Source organism: Kogia breviceps, chromosome 11 (genome assembly GCF_026419965.1).
Source record: "Kogia breviceps isolate mKogBre1 chromosome 11, mKogBre1 haplotype 1, whole genome shotgun sequence".
NCBI lineage: Eukaryota > Metazoa > Chordata > Mammalia > Artiodactyla > Physeteridae > Kogia > Kogia breviceps.
Window position 1 is genome coordinate 9701469 of NC_081320.1, and position 25504 is coordinate 9726972.

The 25504-nt window shown below is 55.7% G+C and overlaps 2 protein-coding genes across 5 annotated transcripts in view; one reads left to right on the plus strand and one right to left on the minus strand.

Moving 5' to 3' along the window:
- LOC131765952 (glycerol-3-phosphate acyltransferase 2, mitochondrial) overlaps positions 1-15436 on the plus strand; it is a 29428-nt gene extending 13992 nt beyond the window's left edge. Inside the window, exons 1-22 of one of the 3 annotated variants that reach the window (XR_010835370.1) lie at positions 3792-3916; positions 4832-4960; positions 5095-5208; positions 6143-6216; positions 6595-6699; positions 6934-7062; positions 9436-9535; positions 9942-10075; positions 10388-10487; positions 10587-10799; positions 11139-11258; positions 11427-11509; positions 11845-11963; positions 12627-12697; positions 12771-13029; positions 13118-13266; positions 13458-13535; positions 13825-14169; positions 14249-14369; positions 14473-14538; positions 14772-14827; positions 15148-15436. Coding sequence is in view for 2 of the 3 variants with exons in the window: in XM_067007197.1 (XP_066863298.1) it covers positions 4832-4960; positions 5095-5208; positions 6143-6216; positions 6595-6699; positions 6934-7062; positions 9491-9535; positions 9942-10075; positions 10388-10487; positions 10587-10799; positions 11139-11258; positions 11427-11509; positions 11845-11963; positions 12627-12697; positions 12771-13029; positions 13118-13266; positions 13458-13535; positions 14038-14169; positions 14249-14369; positions 14473-14538; positions 14772-14827; positions 15148-15264 (2414 nt within the window). In the remaining variant the exon portion in view is untranslated. Of the gene's footprint in view, positions 1-3791; positions 3917-4831; positions 4961-5094; positions 5209-6142; positions 6217-6594; positions 6700-6933; positions 7063-9435; positions 9536-9941; positions 10076-10387; positions 10488-10586; positions 10800-11138; positions 11259-11426; positions 11510-11844; positions 11964-12626; positions 12698-12770; positions 13030-13117; positions 13267-13457; positions 13536-13824; positions 14170-14248; positions 14370-14472; positions 14539-14771; positions 14828-15147 lie in introns of those variants that run through there. The other 2 variants (XM_067007198.1, XM_067007197.1) reach the window with 2 other exon arrangements.
- A 92-nt stretch (positions 15437-15528) lies between these two features.
- Positions 15529-25499, minus strand: LOC131765958 (oxaloacetate tautomerase FAHD2A, mitochondrial). 2 transcript variants are annotated; one of them, XM_059080003.2, is made up of 8 exons: positions 25355-25499; positions 22510-22760; positions 21094-21310; positions 17624-17683; positions 17264-17426; positions 16069-16177; positions 15869-15956; positions 15529-15747 (listed from the first exon to the last, which is right to left on the minus strand). In XM_059080003.2, the coding sequence occupies exons 2-8, from the start codon at positions 22752-22754 to the stop codon at positions 15685-15687; spliced, it is 945 nt and encodes a 314-aa protein (XP_058935986.1). In that variant the 5' UTR covers positions 22755-22760; positions 25355-25499; the 3' UTR covers positions 15529-15684. The 2 variants fall into 2 exon arrangements, with proteins under 2 accessions (XP_058935986.1, XP_066863300.1); XM_067007199.1 differs by lacking the exon at positions 17264-17426 and adding an exon at positions 17162-17220 and having other exon boundaries at positions 21044-21310.
- Between the last annotated feature and the right edge of the window lie 5 nt (positions 25500-25504).

Sequence of the window (25504 nt, forward strand, 5' to 3'; positions counted from 1 at the left end):
TGCCCACCCCCACCCATTTCACTTAGGTATCTACAGACCTTTATTTCTCCTCACAGATTTCAGAGTAAGTTTACATAGCTGGAATTGTTATTGAGATTACAGTGAAGTTTAGATTAACTGAGGGAGAACTGACATCATCATATATTGGGCCACCCCTCCCAAGAGCGTGAGATGACTACTTGGGGAGTGTCTACACCCCCAATTTGTGCCCATCCAGCAATTAGCAGGAACTAGATAGTTTGATAAATCAATGCTAGGGAGGAAATCTCCAAGGGGGAAGGAAGAGAGGGCCTGGAATGTTCCTCAGCACCAACTCCCTCTATTCAGCCAAGTCAGGCAACAGGGTGGACACACCCTGCTGAGCTCTAAAGAGAGGGGCCAGAGCCCCTCTGCCCAGATGAATGCCAGCCTAAGTCCTCTTTTCCAGATGACGTACAGAAGGAAAGCCCATCTAACTCAGGGAACACTGGCCCCCAACCACAGGGCAGGCCTCTGTCCCTCTGGGCCCAGGGAACCCAGTTGCGTGTGTCAGGACATTCTGGGTGATTCGGCCTGGCCTGAACCCAGGGTGGGGCTCCCGAGGTCCAGTTCGGGTAGGGCCAAGCCCCAGTGAGTTTCTCTGTTTCCCCCGAGGTCTGGTCAGCCAATCAGTCTGCACGGCAGCCGGCCTGCAGGTCTCGCTGCATGGCAGCTCCATGTTTTCTGTGCACTGTTTGATGAGTACACTGAATTCTCAGTATCCCAACCAAGATGCAGGTCTGAGAGATGTGCTTCTTTTTAAATGTCCAAATTGCAGCAAACAACACAAACAAAACACATTTCTTCCAAAGAAGCAACAGGACTGAGGACAGAAACTCTGCTAGAACACAGACCTAGTCTCTGCCCTCACAATCCGTGCAACTTTCAAGTCTGAAGCATCTGTCTGGGCTACTTCTGAGCGTTAAGTCTCCCTACGAAGGAATGGTGGGGGCCTACTGGCAGCTGTGAAACTCAACTGCCTACACAGATGGCATTCCCAGAACAAAGGGGCCTCAGGTCAATGCAAGTCTGTACTCTGAGGAGGTAACTTACTTCTAATTTAAGGTGGTCTTGGGTTTTTTGTTTGTTTGTTTTTTCAGATTCTGAAGCTGAAGTGTACCCTGATACAAAAGAAGGGTAAGATAGGGGACAAAATGGATTCTGAAAATGCTAAAAGGACATTGCAACCTGAGTTAAAGTCAACGGACAGAAACATAGAGCCTGCGTAGATAGACACAAAATGGCACAAAGAAGGCAGAGGAATGGCCACACCCTGGAGGGGAAGGGTGAGGGCAGTCAGATCAGGGCTGTCGAGTCAGAGAGCAGGTAGGGGTGTGAACCCAGTCAGGCTCCGATGTGACTTTGCTCAGTGTCACAGTGTTCGGCAACTGTGGGGTTCTCTGGCTGTCATTACATGGAGGCCAGTGTAAGAACAAAGCACAATCATCCCCTCCTTCATTTATTCTGTACGCTTTGCCTACTACTTGCTGGTCCCCTGCTGTGTCCTGGAAACAATCAAAACATGAACGAACCTATACAGTCCTCATTCACCTGAAGTTAGGGCGGAGACAGGGTATTAATCAAATAACCACACCAATAAGCACACTGGTCACAGGGCCAGCTGAAACTCTGGCACCTCGTGACTGCAGTAAGTTCCTGACTGTGGTCTAGGGTGCTAATCAGCAAAGGAGATGACACAGAGGAGGCCTGACTTGTTTTTCATGAACCAAAACTGGCTTCTGGTGATCTCTTTTCGAGGTATCCCCAGCTCGGGATTTTGCGAGAACCTACACTCCAACTTGGCAGCACGTGTACCCTGGGAATCTCTTTCATTAGAACCTGGCGGCCCACCCGTCCTTATCCTTCGGGAACCCTGGGTCTCACAGACGACTCCAGGGGTCCAGATGGGAAGGCGAGCAGCACACGGCTTGGGACTCACTGAGGCGCCCCCGCCAGTCACGCTGCCCCCAACCCCGCCCACAGAGGCAGCCCCGCCTGTCCACGGGGAAGGCCGCGTGGCCACGCAGCGTGCGGCGCGGCAGCACACCAGGGGCGGGGCTTCGGGCCCAGCGCGCGTCCCAATTGGCTCTCAGAGCTGCCTTTTAGACGGCGCTCAGAGGACGCCCGCCAGCACTTCCGGCTGCTGCTTTGGCGGGAGTGGGCGGCTGGTGTGAGGTGAGACCCGCTGGGATCGCTCAGGGACTGGGCCGGCTCGCTCCAGGCCCGGGCCGGCTCGCTCCAGGCCCAGGGCCACCCAGGGGCCTTCCCACTAAGGGCGCGGACTCGGACGGAGGGCCTTTCTGGGGCTTGGCAAGGTTTGGACGGAGCGCCGGCCTTGTAGGGCTCGCTGCGCAGGTGAGAGTCTTTGGCCTGAGGGGCAGCCCCTCAGAGAGCCCTGCTGTGCGTGGTCCTTGGCGTCTCGTCACCCTGGACCCAGGGCCGGTGCGTCAGACGCCCTTTCTTCCGTCTCGGGGCAGCTCAGGGAACGCTCGCCGTGGGTCTGTGAGGGCCCCAAGTTCTGAGTCCCCCCTGCCCCCGCCCCCGGGTGCGGGCCGAGAGGTGAAGAGGTCATGTTCAAGCCGTGGTTCTTTGTAGGGAACAGACATCCCAGACAGGGGAAGGGGTTTGGATGTGATTCTTTGGTCAAGCTCAGATGCGCACAGGGGCCGGGCGTCAGGTGTGATTGATGCGGCGGCACACGGGAAGGAAAGTGCTGTGGAGCCAAAGGGACATGGGGACAGTGGCGCTGGGCTCCGGCCAGTGGAGGCCCTGTGGGGTGCATGCCAGAGACGTCAGGTCGCAGGGGGTTTTGGTTTTTTTTTTTTTTTTTTTTTTAGTACGCGGGCCCCTCACTGTTATGGCCTCTCCCGTGGCGGAGCACAGGCTCCGAACGCGCAGGCGCAGCGGCCATGGCTCACGGGCCCAGCCGGTCCGCGGCATGTGGGATCTTCCCGGACCGGGGCATGAACCCGCGTCCCCTGCATCGGCAGGCGGACCCTCAACGACTGCGCCACCAGGGAAGCCCCGCAGGGGTATTTTAACAACAGCCGCTGGAGACCCTGGTTTGGTGGTGGTTGTTGTTTTTAAATAAGCTCTCTAGTTTTGAATGTTGAGGTTAATTCATCGCGTTTTAGAATATTGCAGGGCCGAAGAAAATACATCTGTGAATTGCATTTGGCCCTCAGGCAGCCAGTTTGCCGCCTCTGCTGTAGGTGTCCTGCGGGGAGGGGCGTCCAGGCAAGAGCTACAGACTGATAGAGAGATCCCCATTTGGGGGAGCTTGGGTGCTAGAAAGATCTATCCCAGAACTGACCTCTGGATTATTTGAGCTGAGTAGTTGACTTGGTTGGAGACTGGGAGTTACCCCTTGCCTTGTCTTTTAGGGGTAGCACGGATCTAGTGGGGTTAGGTTTGAGAGTAGGGGTGTTCTGAGGCTGGGGAGCAGACATCCTCCTTGCAAAGCAGGCAGGACTCCTCAGATAGCAGCTTGGGCGTGGGGACTCCCTGTGCCAAGTGTTTGTGACTGGGGCTGTGAGAACATTTTCAAAGGAGGAAGTGCATTTGGGATGAGGCTACCAGAGCCGTGCCCTGGGGAATTGTGAGCCTGGTACTGCTTTGGCCTCGTGGTTCTAAACTGCTAACTGGGGAGAGGAGGAGAGACCCAGAGGAACTCTGGGAGAGGAAGTTACAGTCAGTCATCTAGCATTTCCTGGGTCCCTCCTCTGGGCAGGGCAAGCTGCTGGGCATACAGAGATGAGTCAGTTGCAGCTCTTGCCCTCAGGATACTTTCAGATGATGTGGGGAAATGAAGTCGCAGCCCTGGAGAAGGCTTCTTGCCCGGCAAGCTTGGGCTGGGGGAACCAAGGAAGAGAGGAAAAACCTAGAAGGTGATGCAGAGGTATCATGGACTTAGAGCCGTGGTCAGAATTTGGGGAAGTGGTGGGGAAGGGAGAAGGCACTCCTAGGTAGGTATGTGTGCTGTAGTGGGGTTAGGGATAACGTAAATAACTTAATCAGCCTACCCATCAGGGACGTGGTGAGAGCTCAGGGTTGAAGGGTTTTTAGGGCCCAGTTTCTGGGCTGGGAGGGGTTCAGTGCTGTCTTACGAAAGATAGATGTTATATTGTGGTAGGAAGGAGGAGGCTGAGGAGATACCAAGTGGGGTCTTCTATGGAGAATGCTATGTAAGAGGATACCAGTTGTGGAAAAGTCTGTCTTATCTCCAGCCAGAAGACCATTCCTTGGGAACAGGTCTGTGTGGCATCTCTCTGTGTTCTGACCCCCACCTGTCCCCCATCTAGTACCCTAGGCCCACATTGCTGTAATGATTAAGTGGATAAAGGGCTGTCTTCTGGTGCCGAGGGGAAGACCATCTGAGCAGGACCTGGTGGTCTCGTGACAATGGTCCTGTTCCTCTTTGGCAGTCTCACGCCTCCTTCCTGCCAGTCCAGCCTTGTTCCTTCCCTATGCACAGAAAGGGTCTGAGTCTCCAGTACAGGCCCATCTGTGCTGTGAGGTGGCAGGATGGGGGTGGGTGGTGAGACAAACCATCTCCTTCGTGTTAGCCTGAGCGAGCCCTGATCTGAACACTCTGAGACCTTCTGAGGATAGTTGGCTCCTTGGTGGGACCAGTAGGGTGTTGGGGGGGAAAAGCTTTGATCTGAGCCAGCCCCCAGATTCCAGCCCTGGTTCTCACCACTGCCGGCCTGGGTGTTGTCTGTCTGTCCTGGGGTGGGGGGATGGGGCTCACTCCAGGAACCCCTGCTTGTGGCCCAGATTCCAGTACCTCCTCCATCCTTCTTCCTCTCCCCAGGTCAGGTTCCTCTGGAGAGAGAGAGAGAGAGGCAGAGGCGGCTGCTTCCCAGATGTTATAGACCCCGTGGACACCATGTTGGAAGCCAGACTCCAAACCCAGCAGAGAAGCAGCCAGAATGGTCGGGAGGTAGTGTAGCCTTTCCCATTCCCAGAACACTCTCTGCCCTCCTACCTCCTGTCCTGTGCCCCTCACTCCTGGAGCCTCCCTCCCTCTGCCAAGGACTTCGAGTCCTCTCATCTCTCCCTGTGTCTCTTTTCCAGACCAGCCTGTGGTCCTCAGGTTTGGGGATGAAGCTGGAGGCTGTCACCCCGTTCTTGGGGAAATACCGCCCCTTTGTGGGTCGCTGCTGCCAGACCTGCACCCCCAGGAGCTGGGTGAGTGATGGTAGAGCCAGGCCCTACCTTGTGAACCTTGGTTCTGGGAGCCATGGCTCCCACGGCCTTGGGAAGCAGCTTCCTTTATGTCTCCCAACCTCAGCCCTCCGCTGCACCTGCCTCTGCTGTCTTTCATGGAATGGGCACACTGGTATTGGTTGGTTGTTGGTCTGGGACTGGCTCCTGGCTCCCAGGCCTGGGAGAGTTGGGTGGGGCAGTGTAAAGGGGTCTGAGAGGAGGTGTAGAGCATGGCCGGAGGGCTGGGGTCTGACTATGCCTGCATGAGTCCTGTTGTTCAGTTTTAGGGACACTGCCCACCCAGAGTCAGTGAGCGCTCAGCACATGCTTGAAGACCTCTGTGTGTCCGTGCCATGTGCTGGTGCTGATGGGACCCAGGGTTCTGGTGGGGATTTAGGCTACGTGTTCTCTGCTGTTGATGAGAGAACTTCCCAGAGACTTTATTTATTTATTATTTTTTTTGTGGTATGCGGGCCTCACTGTTGTGGCCTCTCCCGTTGCGGAGCACAGGCTCTGGACGCCCAGGCTCAGCGGCCATGGCTCACGGGCCCAGCCGCTCCGCGGCACGTGGGATCCTCCCAGACCGGGGCACGAACCCGCGTCCCCTGCATCGGCAGGCGGACTCCCAACCACTGCGCCACCAGGGAAGCCCCCAGAGACTTTAATACGCTGTTCTCCAAGAGGGTGATTCTACAGAGGATGCAGCCCTTCCATTTTGACCGTGGAACCCTCTTTCCTAAGTGAGCTTCAGGATCTGGGGTCAAACATCTATTAGGAACTGCTGTGCTATAATCCTGTCTCCTGGTAAACTCTATAGTCCATCAGGCAAAGACCACAGAAGACAGAGCAGGGGCTTTCCTTTGCTGGTTTGCAAAGGTCCCCCCAAGGACATGCTGTCCCTGCCCCTCTTGGGCAGGAGTCCCTCTTCCACAGAAGCATAATGGATCTAGGCTTCTGCAATGTGATCCTGGTGAAGGAGGAGAACACCAGGTAGTCAGAGCTGGGGGTGGGGCAGGGTGGTGGGCAGGGCCCTTGGGTGCAGGGCTGCTGGGGCTCTGCTTTGTGGTATCATTTTCTTCCTTCCTCTGCTCCAAACCCACAGGTGGGGACAGGCAGGCTTGGAGCTTTCCTGTAGTTCCTTTTGTGAGCTTTCAGGCCCTGAACCTGTACCCTACTCACTGGGGAGAGGGGTAGGAATAGGCCACAGATGGGCAGGTGCTTCCTCTTCCTGCTCCATGATAAGGCAAGCTCAGGTGTTCCCAGTCCGTGGGGCTAGGGTGATCCCTTCCTGATGGAATGCCCTCTGTGGGCCCTAGTCAGGGGCGGGCCGTCTGAGAGATCTACCCCCTGCTTGGGGGCTGTGCCCAGGTTTCGGGGCTGGCTGGTTCGGAGGCTCTGCTATTTCTTGTGGTCACTGGAGCAGCACATACCCCCCTGCCAGGATGCCCCACAGAAGATCGTGGAAAGCACTGGGTGAGGAGGCAGGGGCTGGGGTCTGGCTGGTACTTCTGGGATCCTTGAAGGGAGGACAAAGGCTGTAGGCAGGGCTGATTGAAATGGCTGGTTTCTAGAGTGTTAGCTTGGTCTGGGGCCCTTCCTTAAAGATGGAGGGTGAAGACTGGAGGCTGTGCCCTGGGGCTTCTGTGGGGCTGAGGGAAGTGAACTTAGGCCAGCTCCAGCCTGACACCACTGCCTCCCACACCACAGGGTTCAGAATGTCATCCCAGGGAAGGCCCCAGGAGGGGCTGGGGAAGGCCAGGTGCCCAGCCACGTGAAGAGAGAGGTACAGCGCATCTTGGGCCACATCCAGGCCCCACCCCGCCCCTTCCTGCTCAGGTAACTGTGCTGAAGGGTGTTTTGGTCTGGGGCCTCTGCCCTTTGGGAGAGAGCATTGGCTGGGCTTGGGTAAAGACTAGCCCCCCCCCTCCCCGGGAGCTGGGTGGTATATTTACCAGTCTGAGTAAGCCCCTGATCTGAACACTGTGAGACCTTTTGAGGACACCTGCCTTCTTAGTGGGACCAGTTGGATAAGGGGGCTTTGAGGGGCTTTGATCTGAGCCAGCCCCCAGGTTCCAGCCCAAGTTCTCACCACTGCTGGCCTGGTGGTGTGTATCTGTCCTGGGGGTTGGGGCTTGGGGGTCATCCCAGGAAGCCCTGGTTGAGACCTAGACTCCAGTACCTCCTGTATCCTTCCACCTTTCCCCAGGTCAGGTTCCCGTGGAGAGAGACAGGAGGTGGCTGGTTCCTCCATCTTAGGCCCTCCTCTTCCCTCCCACATCCATCCCGCTGTCACTGCCTGCTCCCTCCTCATCTGTCCTGCATAGGTCTGAGCTCGTCTTAGATGCAGGACACTCTTCTGGGGAAATGGAGGGATGCACAGGTCAGAGTGAGGCGAGAGATACACGCCTGCAGGAAGGACGGAACAAGGGCTAGGACTGAGAATACCTGGAGGGGAGGAAGGGACTTGTAAGCCAGGCACAAAAGGGGGAAAGGAGCCAGCCTTGGGGAGGTGAGGATGTGAGGGAACAGTTCTGCCAGAGGGAAGAGCATGAGCTGTGGCTGCAGGAAAGGGCCAGGTTTGCTCAAGTAGCTGATGTGGTCGGAAGCTGGCAAGTGAGGGAGAGTTGTTGGAGACAAAACTGAGAGGTAGAAGGGACCAGATATGCAGGGCCATACAAGAAGTTTGGATTTGACTTCCAAGTGCAGTGAAAACCAATGGAAAGGTTTTAAGCAGAAAATGACAACAAGATTAATTGAGGTCAAGAGTAGAGAACAGATCATCTGGGGAGGCTATTTTGTTAGTCCAGGTGAGACGTAATGATGGGGGATGGGTGTGACAGTAGAACTTAGGAAGACTGATGGAGAAACCAGTATGAAATTATCAGGACTCACTGATGGATCGGAGGGTTGCAGTGGGAGCAGTGAGGGGGAAGCGGGGGCTGCAGGAGAGTTGGGTTCCTGCTGAGCGCCTGGTGGTGTGGTTGGAGGGGAGCGGGCAGGCTTGGGGAGGAGCGAGTTTGGCCCACAAAAGGTGTTTTGGAGATAAAGAGTTTCTGATACCTGACATGCTGGTGGATACACTGAGGCAGCTGCTTATATATATGAGTCTGGAGCTCAGAAACATGTATTTGCAGAGCTTTAGCACATAGATGATGCTTCAAGCCGGGGGATGCGTGAGTCATTGAGGGAAAGAGGGCACCGGGCTGCACAGGTCAGGCTCGACTGTGTTCAAAGTGCTAAGAGGTCAACTGAGCAAGGACAGGAAGTAGAGGTTGTTGGTGACCCACGACCAGCCCTCCATGTGACAGTTGTTCTTTGGCTTTTTTGAGACTTCCAGTCCCTTGACCTGAGCGCCTTTACACCAGCCATCAGCCTCCTCCTGTCTTTCCTGCCCTCCAGGCCTAGCTTCGCTTCCAGGGCCCTTGTGATGAAAGTGCCCTTGGGAAGGAGTCACTGGGCACAACCCGGCTGTCTGCCTTCTCTGCACCCAAGCAGCCAAATGTCACTAGATAAACACACACTGGGTGGACCTGTTTCCTTTATGAGTGATTCTCAGAGGGGCGCACTGTACTCTCCAAGGCTCCAATCTAGACTGCTCCTTCTCTAACGTACCCACTGTTGACCAACCGCCTCATGCTTCGTGGAGAAATAGGAGCCATCAGATGAGGACGTGCTGTGTGTCCCGCACATCTCCATGCTACCTGCGTCTACACTTCTGTCCTCATCTCAAGCCAGTCCCCACATTGGGCCTCTGGACAACCACTCCCCAGAGATTTTGCCCCTTCTGTTATCCCCTTTCCTTCTCGTATCACTAACTCCTCCCTTTTTAGTTCACTTTTGCCAGCAGTTTGCAGAGACAAGGCCGGGTTAAGCCTGGAGAGAGTCTTGGTTCTCTGATCACCTTTGGGGTAAATGGAGGCAGGGAGATGCTTGGAGGTTGATACGAGGCAACTGTGCCATCAGGTCGTCTTGGGAGATGGCAGCACCTTGCCGGCACAGGCTCTGCTGTCAGGCCCGCCTCCTCATCCCAGCACTCGCACTTCTTAGCTTTCTCTCTTATCCAGAAGCTTCTGTGACCTCTCTGAACCTCACTTTCCTCTTTTCTAAAGTGGGGACAGTAGTAGTGCCCACTGTAGAGTTGTGGCCGGCCCTGTGGGCTGCCTCGTGGGCCGCGCCCTGCCATGCCTCAGGCTGGGCGCTGCTCTCTAGGCTGGTCAGCTGGGCACTGCTGCGGATCCTGAACTGCCTCTTCCTGAACGTACAGCTGCACAAGGGCCAGATGAAGATGGTGCACAAGGCCGCCCAGGCAGTAAGGCCCACCTTCCCTTGGGACGGGGATGGGATGGCGGGGACAGAGGAGCAGAGGCCAGGCCAAGCCCTGAGTCGGGACCAGCCCCATCAGCTGGTGGGAAGAATCCAGTGCTCCCTGAGGACCTTCTCTTTGTGTCTCACGGTCCTGCTCCCACGAGGCTTCCTCTAACGGCTTTTCATCATGGTCTTAACAACCATTACGTCAATGCATTACCTTAAAAGCTGTTGACAGAACTCCTCTGCCTTTGGGAGATGTGCTCAGAGGAAGAGCTGCTCAGCTGAACCCTCCCTCCCTCCCTCCCTCCCTCTGGGGCTGCCCTGGGTCTGGAGGCGCTAGGGTTGGGCTCCCTGCATCTTCAGGGTGGGGGCGGATTGGCACTTCCCTTTGGCTCTCCCTGGAACAGGGCTCGCCGCTCGTCCTCCTCTCTACCCACAAGTCACTCCTGGATGGGATCCTGCTGCCCTTCGTGCTGCTCTCGCAGGGCCTGGGCGTGCTCCGTGTGGCTTGGGATCCCCGCACCTGTTCCCCCATCCTCAGGTAAACATCTTGTGCCCTTAGACATACAAGGGAGAGGTCCCCAGGCCGGGACAGGGGTGTGTGGGGATGTCAGGCGATATTCTGGCAGCAGCTCCCCGGAGGCCCTCTTCCTGGTCTCTCTGTTCTCAACTTTGTGCCACCCCAGCCCTTGGGGCTCAGATGGAGGGTCAGCTCTGGGCTCTAGGGCCGTTGCCTGGCCTCAGAGTGTTCAGGCAGGACCCAGGCTGGCCCTGTGTGGACCAAGGCTCTCACTAGCCTCCTGCCTGGTCCCGTCTCCTGAGCGCCTTTCCCCATCTGCCCTGTACCCCACAGAGCTCTGCTGAAGAAACTTGGGGGACTTTTCCTGCCCCCAGAGGCCAGCTTCTCCCTGGACAGCTCAGAGGGGGTCCTTGCAAGGGCTGTAGTCCACGCGGTGAGTGTCGTGCCAGTGGTTGTTTATGGGGCCAGGCCAGGGTACGGGGGCCTGTTGCTGTTCTGGCTTTGACACCTGCCTCCCCCCACCCACTTGCAGGCTGTGGAGCAGCTGCTGGTCAGCGGGCAGCCCCTGCTCATCTTCCTGGAGGAGCCCCCTGGGGCTCAGGGGCCTCGGCTCTCAGCCCTGGGTCAGACCTGGCTGGGACTGGTGGTGCAGGCGGTCCAGGTGGGCATCGTCCCAGATGCTATGCTGGTGCCAGTGGCCATCACCTACGACCTGGTTCCAGATGCACCCCGTGACACATACCACGTGAGACCCTCCTGCCCTGGGTACCCAAGTGGACACCGTGTCCAGAGAGGAGGCACAGTATTGTGTCTGTGGCTGAGTTCCCCTCAGGGCTTGGCTAAGGGGGGAGGGCAAAGGAATTTCAGCCCTACGGTCATTATCCTATGGCACCTGCTAAGGCTGTTATAATCATCCTCTCATTTCATACTCAAAAGACCTTGCTAGGGAGGGATTCTCCTGTTTCACAGGTGAGAAAATGAGCTTGGAGAGGTCATGGTCATATAGCAGTTTGGGCCCAAGATGAATCTGAGCAGAAAGCGTGCCCCAGGCAAGCCGGCTCCCCCAGCCCCTTTCTCCCTGCAGGCCTCGGCCCCACTGGGGCTGTGGACCGGAGCTCTGGCTGTCCTGCGGAGCCTGCGAGGCTGGGGCTGCAGCCGCCGAGGCTGCGTCCGTGTGCATCTGGCGCAGCCCTTCTCCCTGCACGTATGGACCCCATTGGGCAAGGCTGGGAGTACCTGGGGTCTGTCCTAGGGCTTCTGGCAGCCTGGCCCTCAAGGCCACTTCAGGGGTAGTGTTACCTACTTCAGATGGGCTGCATGCAGGTTTCCTGGTGAGCCAGGGCAGACCACCTAAGAGCCTTGTCCTGGGCAGGAATACACCACCACCGCCAGAAGCTGCTGGGGCAGCAGGCAGACCCTGGAGCAGCTGCTGCAGCCCATCGTGCTGGGCCACTGGTAAGGGCAGAGGAAGATGAGGGTCTCGGGCAAGGCAGGCAGCTCTTGGGCCCTAGCTCGTGAGCTGGCACCCTCTCCTCCCAGAACCACAAACATCATCAGCTCCAGCCTTCCCCCACCAAATAACTTTGGGTCATCTCAAACCATGCCAGGCACCCCTCCTTGCCTGTAAGTTGAGTGTGGGTTACGGCACACAGGCCTGGAAAGGACTAGGGTTACACGAGCCACCTCTTCTGGGGATGGGAAACACCCTCACCTTTGAGAAAGCTCTGGGCTCCCCCATGATTGTTTTTAGGTTTGGTCCCTTCATCTTGTGGTCTGTGTCTCTATCCCAGTACCGTCGTCCCTGACACTGAGAAGGAGCAGGAGTGGACCCCAGTGACTGGGCCCCTTCTGGCCCTCAAGGAAGAGGACCAGCTGTTGGTCAGGAGGCTGAGCCGTCACGTCCTGAACGGTGAGGGGAACCTCGGTCTGGCCTTTGAGGGAGGCTCCTGAACACTGTTCTCAGGGTTGGCCAGTCGTCAGGGCCCGCCTCTCCAGGTGGGTTTCTGCACCTGCCTGCTCTTGCATGGCCCACTTGGGACATGTGGAGAAGAGCGGAGCACCTGCCCCTGCCCCTGAGGCGGGGGTCAGTCAGAACACGGTGTGGAGCCGCGAAGCGAGAGCGCACAGGCGGCCGCCCAGCCCGGCCTCAGGCGCATCACTTCACTCCCTTAAGTAGACATGAGCTGAGCTGAACAGTGTATGTAAGGGACGTAACACAGGGCCTGGCACAGAGGGGGCTCTTACCAGCACTGTTATTACCATCTTTTCAAGTGTCCCTTCTGTGGCAGAGACTGTGGGTTGGTGGGTAGTAGACCTGCAAGAGGCAGCGAAGGTCCCTGAGCTCCCAGCCTGGCTCTCAACATGTATTTGGTAAATGCCACTTCTCCACTGGGGAGGGTGGCACCCAGGGACCAAGCCTGCTCTCCCCTTCCCAGGGGTGGAGTCGTATGGGGGTGTGGATGTGGCTGCCGTGAGGGAGGTGTGTGCTTGGCTCGGAAGGCTTGCCTGGTGACGGGGGGCCGGGCTGTTGGGCCCCGCCCCTGAGCAGCATCCCTGCACCCCCCGGCCCCAGCCAGCGTGGCGAGCTCGCCGGTGATGAGCACGGCCGTCATGGCAACGCTGCTGCTGTTCAAGCACCAGGAGGTAGGGCACGGCGCGGTGGGGGCCTGGGGGAGGAGGCGCAGCCCCGCCGCTGAGCCCCTCACTGCCCACCCAGGGCGTGTGCCTGTCACAGCTCCTGAGGGAGTTCTCCTGGCTGACAGAGGAGACGCTGCTGCGTGGCTTTGACGTGGGCTTCTCAGGGCAGCTGCGGTGCCTGGTGCAGCACACGCTGAGCCTGCTGCGGCCGCACGTGGCCCTGCTGCGTGTCCAGCAGGGGGACTTGCTGGTGGTTCTGCGGCCCGGCCCAGGCCTCACGCACCTGGCACGCCTGAGCTCCGAGCTGCTGCCCGCCTTCCTGAGCGAGGCTGTGGGTGGTGAGTTCCTAGGGCCTGGGATGGGTGGGATGTGTGTAGGGGTGAGGGGAATGGCTTCCTTCCTCACGTCCGGCCCCTCCTCCCCCAGCCTGTGCCGTGTGGGGGCTGCTGGCGGGCAGGGTGCCGCCTGAGGGACCCTGGGAGCTACAGGGCATCGAGCTGCTGAGCCAGAACCAGCTGTACCACCAGATCCTGCTGCTGATGCACTTGCTGCCACAGGACCTCCTGCTGCTGCAGGTCAGGCCTCTCCCACCAGCCCAGCTGAGTCCTGGGTCCTGAGTCCAGTCCCCTTCTTGGCTGTAGGAGGGGGCCCACGCTTGCCTGAGCCCTGACCCTAAGATGTCCTGCGGCAGTAGGTCTGGTCTCTGTCTCTGGCCAGGCCCCTGCCTGGCTCTCCCGAGGCCACACGGATGCCTCTTTCTCCCCAGCCCTGCCAGTCTTCCTACTGCTACTGCCAGGAGGTGCTGGACCGCCTCATCCAGTGTGGGCTCCTAGTTGCCAAAGAGGTAGGAAGGGCAGCTGGAGACAAAGCCCCTGCCTGGGGTCTGGCCTCCTCCTGCCTCCCCCCGGGTGACAGCGGCCCAGGTTCCTCCTCTGGCATATGTGTGGGGCGGGGGGGGCGCGGGTGGTGTGTGCGTACAGCCCCTGGCCTAGCAGAGAGAGAAGCCTGGTCCCCGCCTCACCACTCTCCGCCCGCATCTGCCCTGGGCCCGTGTGCAGCTATAGCGATGGGATTGGACAAATGCACCTGAGGGTTTCTGCATAAGCCCCGCCCTCCACATTTCTTGTCCACAGGGGCTGTGGCCCTTGAGGGTGGGTGCTCACTTCCTCTCACCCCGCAAGTTGGCTCCGCAGCTGTGATGGTCTGGTGTGGCCTGGGGCATCCTCCCAGGCTCCCCAGGTCTGGGTGTGCTGGTTTCACCTCCCTGGCTGGCCATGCTTCAGTCTGGGGGCCTCGGGGCTGAACCTTGGCCAGCCTGACGGACCAATGGCTCCCACGGCCCCCAGACCCCAGGCTCCCGGCCAGCCTGCGACACCGGGCGGCGGCGTTTGAGTGCGAGACTGCTGTGGAAACCAAGTGGGGACTTTACCGACAGCGACAGCGATGACTTCGAGGAGGCTGAGGGCCGGTGCTTCAGGGTGCGCTGGGAGAAGCCATCGGGGAGGCGGCCGCGGGGAGGCTGTGGAAGCTGCCCTCACCCGGCCTGTCCCCCTGCAGCTCAGCCAGCAGTCACGCTGCCCTGACTTCTTCCTCTTCCTCTGCCGCCTGCTCAGCCCGCTGCTCAAGGCTTTTGCGCAGGCTGCCACCTTCCTCCACCAGGGCCAGCTGCCAGATACTGGTGAGGCTCGCGTGGCCGCGGCTGTCCTGAGGAGAGGCTGAGCGCTCGGGGCGGGAGCCCTGCCTGCGTGGGGCCCCGGGCCTCAGACCTCTCTCTCCCCCAGAGTCGGGCTATGCGGAGCAGCTGTTCCGGTTCTTAGAGGCCACCGCCCAGGAGGAAGGGTTCTTCGGTGAGTCCCGAGCAGCCAGCCCAGGCCCCGGAGGCGGGGAAGTTTTGCTGGTGGCTGCCTCCCCCTAGCGGGCAGGGAAAGCCCAACTCCAGGAAGGCTGGCCGAGGAGTACAGAGAAGGCCTTTGGGTCCAGCGTGAGCCCTATCCTTCGCTTGTCCGTTCCTTAGACAAGAGCAGGAGAGGAGCTGGGCCCCAGGGCTCCCTTCCGTAGCCTTCACTTCTCTTTCCTCCAGAGTGTGTGGACCGAAATCTCGCCATCAGTGCCGTCTGGACCTTCAGAGACCTGGGGGTGAGAGGGGCCAGCCTCCCTGCCCTCCTGTCCCCCTGCCTCCCACTCCCATACCCTGAAAGAGCTGCTCAGGGAGCCCAGCTGTACCCCCCTGGGATTTACCCAGGGTCTCCCACGAATAGGTGTGGTGTCTCCCAAACCCCTGGCTCATTCTGCTCCCGGGGTGGTGGTCGGGGGGGCCTGGGGGTGTTCTGAGAGGCAGCATTTGCCCTCAAACACTGAGGCTCACGGGGCCACAGGTCTCACTGCAGTTTTCCGGGGGTGGGGGGGTGGGGCACAGCCCCCGTGGTGGGCGCTCAGAGCCCTTCTCCGTGGCCCAGGTGCTGCAGCAGACGCCCAGCCCTGCAGGCCCCATGCTCCACCTGTCCCCCACCTTTGCCAGCCGGGACAATCAGGAAAAGCTGGAACAGTTCATCCGGCAGTTCATCTGTAGCTAGAACTATGAGGAGGAGCCGGAGACTTCCCAGCCCCAGAAGGCCAGGGGGAGCTGCAGACCCTTAGCTGGACCGTAAGATCTTTGGGGTCTGACTGCCCCTGCCATCTCTTGCTTTCTGTGTCCTTTGGTGTGACAAACGAGAGGACTGGATGAGTCCTCTTTTCCCAAGCTCAGCAGTGTCTTTCTTTTTGGTGTGATTGTGTGTATTTGCTCTTTCCTTCCCCACTGTGCGAGAATGCCCTGTCTCACTCCTTGAAACAAATCCTAAAGGAAGCCAAAAGGAAGTTTATTGAGGAGGAGAGCACCATCTCCTCCCCGTCTACCTGGAAGGGGGGCTGGCACTGGGCCTCTCGCTGTGCTGGCCTCAGTGGGAACGGATGCCCTCTCGTCGGAAGTCCACAGCCCGCAGTAGAAGAGGCCGTCACACCACCTTGTTGACGATGACACCTAGTTCTTCGATCTCACACTGGACTTCGTCGCCTTTCTGCAACAGAGTGGGCCGTGAGGCTGTCAGTCCTTTGGTGTGGCACATACACAGGCCTGGATTTCTCAAGTCTGAGCCCACCCTGCCAGGCCTCCCTCCTTTCCTCGTCTAGCCAGCCTACCTTGAGAAAGACAGGAGGTTTTCTGAACACACCAACACCTGGGGGGGTCCCAGTCAGGATGACATCCCCTGGGAAAAGAGTGGCGAACCTAGGGCAAAAGGGCTGGGTGAGACCACGGGCCGAGGTGGCTACAGCCTGCCGTGGAGCAGTCGGTTTAGCCTCCAGGTGGGTGTGGGGGGGCAGGGCTCCATCCCACTTACCGGGAGATCCAGGCTATTAGCTCTTCTGTCTTAAACACCATCTGGTTGGTGTTGCTACTCTGGACCACCTCCCCATTCACTCGGCAGCAGATCTTTAAGTTGTGTGGATCTGAAACGCAAAAACAACACTTTGGGGTTCTCCCTTTCCCTCAAACCCCTCCCAATGGTCAGCTAGAAAATGAAAGCACAGGGAGGCCTTGTGACTCGTCAGGTGAGAGGCATGTCTGCTGGGCTCCCTGTGCTTGCTCCTGGCACTGCCTGCCCTGGAACTGGGCGTGGACACTGGCCTCCTCGGGCCTCCCTGTATCCACCACAGAGCGGAGTGCCTGCCAGTGGTCCCCTGAGTGGGTCAAGGAGGGGATGTTCCAGACTCAAGGGGGAGAGGAAAGTGGCTGTTTCTGCCTTAAGAAACAGATGTCTACCCACAGCAGAGGCTGACTTGGCATCTATAAAGCAACAGGGTAGCAGCACAAGCTGGCGCAGTGAAGACTCCTGCACCTGAAGGCTTACCTGTAATAACGGTCCCAAGTAGGCAGTACTTTTAACTTTTCGGTGTTCTACACGTTCACAGACACACACACACACACATACCCGCCGCCCAAGGGGTCACCATTTAACTTCTCTGATTGACTGACTGCATGGGGTGGTGTGAGGCTGAACTGCATGGACACGGCCCCACCCAGATGGCTGTGTTCTGTCCTCTGAAGCACCGTCTGTCTCTTCCTGGCTCTCACAGGACCTCACCCAGCCACTATGTAGGCAGGCAGCAGCGGCTACAAGCAGCAAGGGCACGGTGAGGTGCAGGGGGCTTTGGAACAGCTGTTCTCTCTGATGTTCAAAGGCCAGCTCTGCTTCTTTCCAACTTAAAAACTCTCCCAGCTGGGGGCAGCTAGAGGAAGCCCGACCCACCCATCCTGAGAGCACTGTGCTTCGTTATTCACTTCATGAATGCAGATTCACCACCTCTGCAATTGTGGCTCTCTATGGGGTGAGGGGACAGGGTGAGGCCCACTGGAGAACTCATGGCCCACGTTGAGAGATCTGCTCTAACATAAGCAATCAACGAAAGGGCAGCTGGGGATCGGGGGCCTACCTGGAGCCATACCCCTCACTCCCATTTCCCGGAAAGCTGCTTTCTCTTCAATGACGTATCTAAGAGCAAGAGGAGTCACCAAGTGAGCTGTCAGAGACCTACCTGCTACGCTGTCCTTGGTCACCAAGGCAGGGCCCAGGGGGCAGAAGGTGTCAAAGGTTTTTCCCAGCAGCCACTGCTTTCCATTGCGTCTCATTTGCCAGTCGCGAGCACTCACGTCATGTGCCACAGTGAAGCCAGCCACATGGGCCAGGGCATCTGTGGCCTATGGGGGGCAGGGGGTTTGGCCAGATTGGAAGTTAAATCATGATGACACGAACCCCTGTAACAAAGGATCTCAGAGCCTTGGTCCCATGTTACTGGCCAGAGGTGGTGGATGAGAGGCAAGGCAGGGTCAGGAGCAGGTAGATGCCAACCACCTCCCAATGCCAGGGACAGATGGCACGTCCCTTTCCACCTCACCTTGATGTGCTTGCCTTTCCTTCCAATGACCACGGCCAGCTCCACCTCCCAGTCCACCTCCTGTAGAGCGGGAAAGGAGCAGTGAGCTGCCTGGCTCTGGGCCCCGCTCCTCTGCCGAGGGGCTACACACTGCCTAAGGGTCAGGGCCTCTTAACAGTGGGGTTGGCTGCCGGCCCCCATTTGTAAGACCCCGAGCCAGAGTGGAGCGAACAGCAGGGGAGGTATCACGTGCAGACCCATCAACTGGGCAGTGGCAGGCAGCACCTCCAGAGGCAGGCAGGGCTCTCCGAGCGACTGCAGAAGAGCAGCACAGCGTTTGTCCGGGGAGGGAGTTTAATAAGAGTCACTCGATACTTCCAGAAAAGGATGAACAAGTAACAACAGCTAACCCTACTGTGTGCCAGGCACTACACTCTAAATGCTTTAACGTACTAACTCAAATAATAACAAGAAAAAGATCAACATGCCAAAATAAATGTGGGCCAAAGGCTTGAATAAGCAATTCACAAAAAGAAATACATATACGTGGCCACAAAAAGGAAAGCATGCTCAGCCCTTTCCATAAACCACTAAGTGCCCCATAAAATAGATTACAATTTAGCCTTTCAAACTGACTGCTCTTTCTAACAGTAACAACCAGAAACACAAAAAAGAACTGGGTTCCTTGGGGAAATGGCTAATTCCAAGTCTGAGACAGAGAGTACAAGATGAGCCTGCAATAGCTTGGCCATGGCAAGGAAGTACTCAGAAAGTGTAGATGGGGCCATCTTGAAGGCCCTCATTGGCCAAATTGAGACCCTTTGAGTATCAAAAAGAATGTAAATGATGGACTATGACATATTGAATAAAACTAAAAATCAGGAATTTACAGTGATACTAAAGGGACATGAGTTAAAAAAAAAAAAAAAAAAAAGGGAAGCAGTGTTTCTTCAGAGTACCAACTAATAAAAGTACACAGACAGAAAAAAACACCTTTTTCTAACCCTCACTGCAATAACAGATGCAGGTAAGGATGACTAGATGATCCCTGGATGAAAAATTGTGAGGCAATAAGACAGTCAGCCACATGGCTTCAATGTCTGCCCTGCAGATTGTTTGCTAATCACCACAGTGAAATGTACCTTTACAATGGAGAGGTCACGTGAGCATCAAGTAAACTAAGGGATCAAACTTTAGGGCCCGACAAGTTTCCCAGTGGGATGCAATACAAGTACACACCTGTTGCTACAGACTGAATGTTTATGTCCCACCCCCCCATCCCCCAATTCATATACTGAAACCTAACCCCCAAGATGATGGTATTAGGAGGTGAGACCTTTGAGAGGTGATTAGGTCATGAGGGTAGAGCCTCCATGAAGAGGATTAGTGCCCTTATAAAAAGAGATCCCAGAGAGCTCCCTTCTACCACGTGGGGACATAGTGAAGAGACAGTTGTCTATGGACCAGGAAGTGGGCCATCACCAGGCACCAAATCTGTTGGCACCTTGATCGTGGAATTCCTCGACTCCAGAACTGTGAGAAATGCCTTGTTTATAAGCCATCCATTCTGTGGTATTTTGTAATAGCAGCCTGAACAGGTTAAGACACCTGTGCAGAACTTGACAAAGATGTTTAACCTGGGGCTTCCCTGGTAAGCGCAGTGGTTGAGAGTCCGCCTGCCAATGCAGGGGATGCAGGTTCGTGCCCCGGTCCGGGAAGATCCCACATGCCGCGGAGCGGCTGGGCCCGTGAGCCATGGCCGCTGAGCCTGCGCGTCCGGAGCCTGTGCTCCGCAACGGGAGAGGCCACAGCAGTGAGAGGCCCGCGTACTAAAAAAAAAAAAAAAAAAAAAAAAAAAAAAAAGATAAAAAAGGGCAGGGGGAAAAACTGCTTGAGATCAGGGGTCGGCAAGCTATGGCCCACAGACCAGATCCTTGCTTGTTTGCTGTCTGTTACTATAGACAAAATTTTCCTGGAACACAGCCATATTCATTCATTCACGTATCAGCTATGCAGCTTTCATACTTCACAATGGCAAAGCTGACCTGTTGCAAAAGACTATCTGGCACTCAAAGCCTAATACTTACTAACTGGCCCTTTGAGAAAAAGTCTGTGGATCCCTGTTCTAGATAAAAGGCACTCAAGAGACATAACCAAATACAGTGTATGACCTTGACTGCTCTTGGACCAAAACCAAAAAACAAAACAGGACCCAAATTAAAAGTCATCTTTGGGGGCAATTGGGAATATTCCCAATTGGACTGGATATTAGATATTACTCATGTTAACTTTCTTAGTTGTGATAATGGTATTATGGTCATGTAGGACACTGTCCTTATTCTTAGGAGACGCATGTTGAAGTTTCTATGAGTGAACTGTCTTAATGTCTATAACTTACTTTCAAAAAAAGTGTGCGTGTGCCTGTGGGACATGAGGGAAGGAGAGGAAGAGGGAGGGCGAGGAAAAGCAAATACAGCAGAATGTTAAGTGAACCCAGGTGACGAGTCTGTGAGTCACTGTACTTTTTTTCAACTTTCCTGTAATTTCCAAAATATTCCTAAACTAAAAATTTGAAAGTATTAGTAAGGGTACATACACTGCTGGTAGACATGTAAATTGCTTTTGCAACTTTTCTTAAGGTCACTTTGGCTGATTTTTTTTTTTTCTTTTTGGCGGTACGCAGGCCTCTCCCATTGTAGAGCATAGGCTCTGGATGCGCAGGCTCAGCGGGCATGGCCCACGGGCCCAGCCGCTCCGCGGCACGTGGGATCTTCCCGGACCGGGGCACGAACCTGCATCCCCTGCATCGGCAGGCGGACCCCCAACCACTGCGCCACCAGGGAAGCCTGACTTTGGCTGATTTTTGAAACCCTGCCTACACTCTGACAAAGACATTCTAATTCTAAGAGTTTATTCAAAGGAAATAATCACACATTCATGGATGTGCAAAGTCTTTCCTATAAGGAGGTTCACTGCAACACTACTTATAAAAGCTAAAAACTGGAAACAACCTATCTAGCAATATGAGGACTACTGAATAAATTATGGCCATTGATACAATAGAAAACTAAGCAGTAACCTAAAAAATGTCAGGGGAGAATATTTAATGGCATGAAAAATGTTCTTGCTGGAGACTTAAGTAAATGGTAGGCATATGTACAGTATAAATAGAAACAGAAAAACACTGGGGAGATATACAGCAAAACATAAATGTTGCAAGCCCTGGGCAGTGGGAACATGGGTGACTTTTCTTTATGTTTATCTGTATTTTATTAATTTTCTATAATGCAAGTATATTACTTTTGTAATCAGGAAAAGATATAAATTAACTTCTCCCTCCCCCAACCCCGAGAGCAGTCTTATTACCGTAGAGTCCCCTGGAGTTTCTGTTTAATGCACTAATGAGCAACAGGTGGTCCCTTTAGGCTGGAGGCTGAGCACCTGTGTGATGGGCCCCAGTGACTCCGGGGGACAGTGGGGGGGGCACCAACCTGGCTCTCAGGAGGGAGGACGACCTCGTCATAGGGCCCCACGATGGAGCTGGCAAACTTGCTGAAGATGATGGGCTCCTTGGGCACGGGCACGTTCTGCTCTTTGCAGTGGTCCACATAGTTCATGCCCACGCACACCACCTTGTCTGGCCGCGTAACTGGGGCCAGGAATGTCACTTCTGACCGTGGTAGGACTGGCAACCGGGCAGCCAGGGCTCTGCAGAGACCAGAGCAGGAGAGAGGGGCACTCTGGGGAGATCCTGCAGCAGCTACAAGGTTCTTAAATGTATTTTCTAGATCAACCATCAGAGTCAGCAGGAAAATCAAGCCCAGTTACTGTCCTTTGATATCAGAGCACTGTTTATATTTATCCAGTGTTGATTTCCTCTCCCCCATTAGGTAATACATGTCCATGTAAGAGAATTCAAAAGGTGTAAATGGGAATAATGGAAAGGTCTCTCTTCTACACCTTCTCCTAGTCACCCTGCTCCAGCCCTGGAGACAACCACTGTGTCCTGCGTAGCTCTATGGACACTCTTCTCCCATCTTTTTTTATGCAAATGATAGCACAATTATATATACCTTTTAAAAATACATATATTTTAGAGATCTCACCATAACAGTATACAGCTTCCTCATTTTCGTATGGCTGCCTATTACTGCACAGTAGAGATACACCCAATTCTCTAATGAGGGACACAGAAGTAGTTTCTCATCTTGCGAGAATATGAAAGTAGGGGAAAAATACTGTTACCAACACTGTATGCTGTCAAACATCTGTACTTTTTGGCAGTTAAATAGGTGAAAATGACACCTCAAAGTGGTTTTTTGTTTTGGGTTTTCTTTTGCCACACCACGCGGCATGCGGGCTCTTAGGTCCCCGACCAGGGATCAAACCCTCACCCCCTGCAGTGGAAGCACGGAGTCTCAACCACTGGACCACTAGGGAAGTCCCCTCAAAGTGGTTTTTAATTTACTGTTCACCAACACCTTTAGACCAGATTCCACAGGACTCCTGGCTTCAGGGAGGCCCCTACCTAATCCAGCCCAAACCCAAGAACTATCTTTAAGAACCTCTTTGCAGTCCCCTCTCCTAATGAGCTTCCCAAGATGCCTCTTAGGAACCCAGGTTCTAGCCCCTCAGGCAAGCAGGAACTTAATCCTCCAGGGAAGGCAGTGTGACAAAGTAGAATTCTGGCTCCACCACCAAGTGTGTGGCCTTGGGGTGGTCAATCATCCTCCCTGGGCCTCGGTTTCCCCCTCTGTAAACTGAGGATGTTGTCATAAAAGATTTCTAAGGCTCTTCACTAAGAGAACAGGTGAGAAACGAAGGCTGGGTTGCAAAAGAGGCGGTGGGTGGGAGGAGGGAGGGGGAATGGGGCAGCTGCGGCAGGGCACTGCTGCCTGCTGATTTACCTCTTTGCCACTGAGAGGGCGGCCTCTCCCTGCCCCAGGAACTCTATCATCGTCTTGGGCAGTGTGGGGTCAAAGGCGCTGAGGTTGATGACGCCTCCACCATTCCCTGACTCCAGGCCCAGATGAGGTCCCATCAGGTGGGGTGCCCGGAACTGCACCAATCTCATGTCTCTGGAGGGTTGAAAGGGCCAACGCTGAGCCTGCAGCAGAGCCGTGAGCCACCTTCTTCTACCAGAGACCAGCATCGGAGCCTGTGGAGAAAAAAATAGGTCCTAGGGCACGGAGAGAGTCCAAAACCATCACTGGGGTTCCCAAAGCTCCTCAAGCTGCAGCCCAAGTCCTTCTGCCCCATGAGTCATTCTTGGCTCACCACACGGGAAGTGGTCCAGGTTTTCACTTATTTCACGTGTTTCAAATGAAACATTTCTAGAGAAGCAACTACTTCACGCCAGCCACTGAGCTAGGTCCCAGGGATTCCAGCCTTCCGTCAACCAGTGCTTTCTGAAAGCTTAGACTGTAGCTGGCATCACTGGGGCACCGGGCAAACAATGCAGGTCAGACACACTCAGCCCTGCCATCCTGCCTGCAGGGGAGACTGATGTTAACAACGGATACCGTTAAGTAGGATTCTGCAATTGGGACTGCTGCTGTGTAGATCAAGGGCCCTGTCTTTGTCTAGTTTCTTGAGGCAGTGTGGGCTGGCTAAGATGAGCAGGGCTAGGAACTAGTGAAGAGTGGGGCCCAGCATGAGCAAGAGCTCACAGGTGAAACTGGCTTCACAGCTGCCACAGGTAGTTTTTTAAATGCCAATTTGATCCTGTTACCCTCCTACTTAAAATGCTTTCCACTGCTCACATGACCAAGCCAGAACCCCTTCCAGGCTGTCGCAGCCTTTTAGGAGCAGCCCCCGCTGCCTCTCCAGGTAGTAATTATTTAGTGGCTCCTGTGCTGGAGTACAGGCTGCCCTAGGAAAGAGGCTGCAGACAGAGGGCGGGGGCTACACCTGACGGGCATCACGGGGCTGTCTCCCCTCTGGGTTCTGGGGCCACAACTGTCTCTTTCGCTGCCAGGTCCATAGTGCCTAGCACTGTGCCTGCCACACAGAAGGCTCTCAGCTGCTCTCTGTTCAATGATCAAATGCCACAAGCAGGGGCTTGACTTTTCACTACTTGGGAAAGCTTGGTGATTGTCAGCCTCAGGAGGGGTGGCTGTGCCTTCGCTCCTCAAATCACTTAGAAAGTATCAACAAGGCTCAGGTCCCATTTTGAGTTCTAGGCTTCACGCAAAGACAAACCCCATTCTCTTCTTTTGTTTCTGAGTCTGGCTTCCACCCCGACAGTCCCTCCTCTTCATGGTTCCTTGCCTTTAAAAGTAGTCCTTTAGGGATTCCCTGGCGGCGCAGCGGTTAAGAAGCCGCCTGCCAATGCAGGGGACACGGGTTCGAGCCCTGGTCCGGGAAGACCTCACATGCCGTGGAGCAACTAAGCCCGTGCGCCACAACTACTGAGCCTGTGCTCTAGGGCCTGCGGGCCACAACTACTGAGCCCACGTGCCACAACTACTGAAGCCCGCGTGCCTAGAGCCTGTGCTCCGCAACAAGAGAAGCCACCGCAACGAGAAGCCCGCACACCGCAACAAAGAGTAGCCCCTGCTCGCCACAACTAGAGAAAGCCCACATGCAGCAATGAAGACCCAATGCAGCCAAAAATAAATAAATAAAAAATAAAAGTAGCCCTTTATACTCAAGCACGTGTAGGTCATCCCAGACTCCTGGTTCTCTGATGATTCCATCTGCGTCGTTCCGTTAAACACTCATTAGATCCAGGTCAATGATCTGATCGCTGTGCTGGCTGATGAGTTTAACCAGAAAAACCAGGAGTTCTGAAACTCCCACCCTCCTGTCTTACACAGGCATCAACCATGCCACTGTCAGGGGCTGTTCAAGCTAAAGTGTATGCACTCATATACTCCACACACTAAGATTATTATCCCACTGCATGCCAGGTCTTACTTTGTTTTACCTACAATGGCTGATTTAATTCTCTTGACAACAGTGGACGGCAGGCACTGTTGGTCCCATTTCACAGATGAAAAAACTAAGGCTCGAAGAGGTTAAGGGATTTGCCCAAGTTCCCAAGGACAGAAAAGAACTGGGACTTGAATCTAAGTCCAGGTGAGGAGTTGGACACTTTAGCCCACAGGTGGTGGTGAGAAGTAGGAACCTCCAACAGGAAATCTTCTGGAGGCCCAGCGACACCCTGCATGCCCCGGGAAACTTGATCTCCTGCTGGCTACTGCTTCAGGGATAAGGCTGGTTAACTGCTTTCCCAGATAACCGCAGGCCCCACTGACTGCCCTTCCCACATGACAGGCCCTTGCAGGCTCTCATTCCACCCTCTAGCAATCCCCTCAGGCTGAGTGCCTCATTTTACAGAAGGGGCACTGAGGCTGAAGGAGGTGAAGTCACCTGCCGAGGTACCTGAAAGTGGCCTCGCTGCTCCTGCGGGAACCACTGTGCCGCAGAGCCTGAGCTCAATCCAACTCTGGAAAAGGGTCCCTAAGCAAAGAGGCAGGGACATGGAGCGGCAACGGCGCAGGCGAGATAAAGGTTTGCACCTGGGACCGCGTCCCACCATCCACTCGCCTGGGCCCCTGTGCCAGTCCCCCACTTTCCCTGTATGCCCAGCTCCGTCCCCTGCACTCAGTGGGCGCCCAAGAGAGCCCGCCCGCCCAGTCCGTGTGGTCGGAGCGGCCGGGCACCAGAGTCCAGTCCTGCCCTCAGAGGGAAGCCCAGAGGAAGGCTGAGGCCCGGTGCACCCCGCCGTCTGGCCTAAACCTAACCTACCTGGCGTCCTGTGCTGTCGGGATAGGACTCGCGGGCCAGAGGCCAAGGTCACCGGGCGCCTGAGCACAGGTACAACGTCCCACAAACCGCGAAACGCCGAGAATGCTAGCGCGGCGTCCCACGCCGCTCCTCTAAATAAGGCGTCAGCAG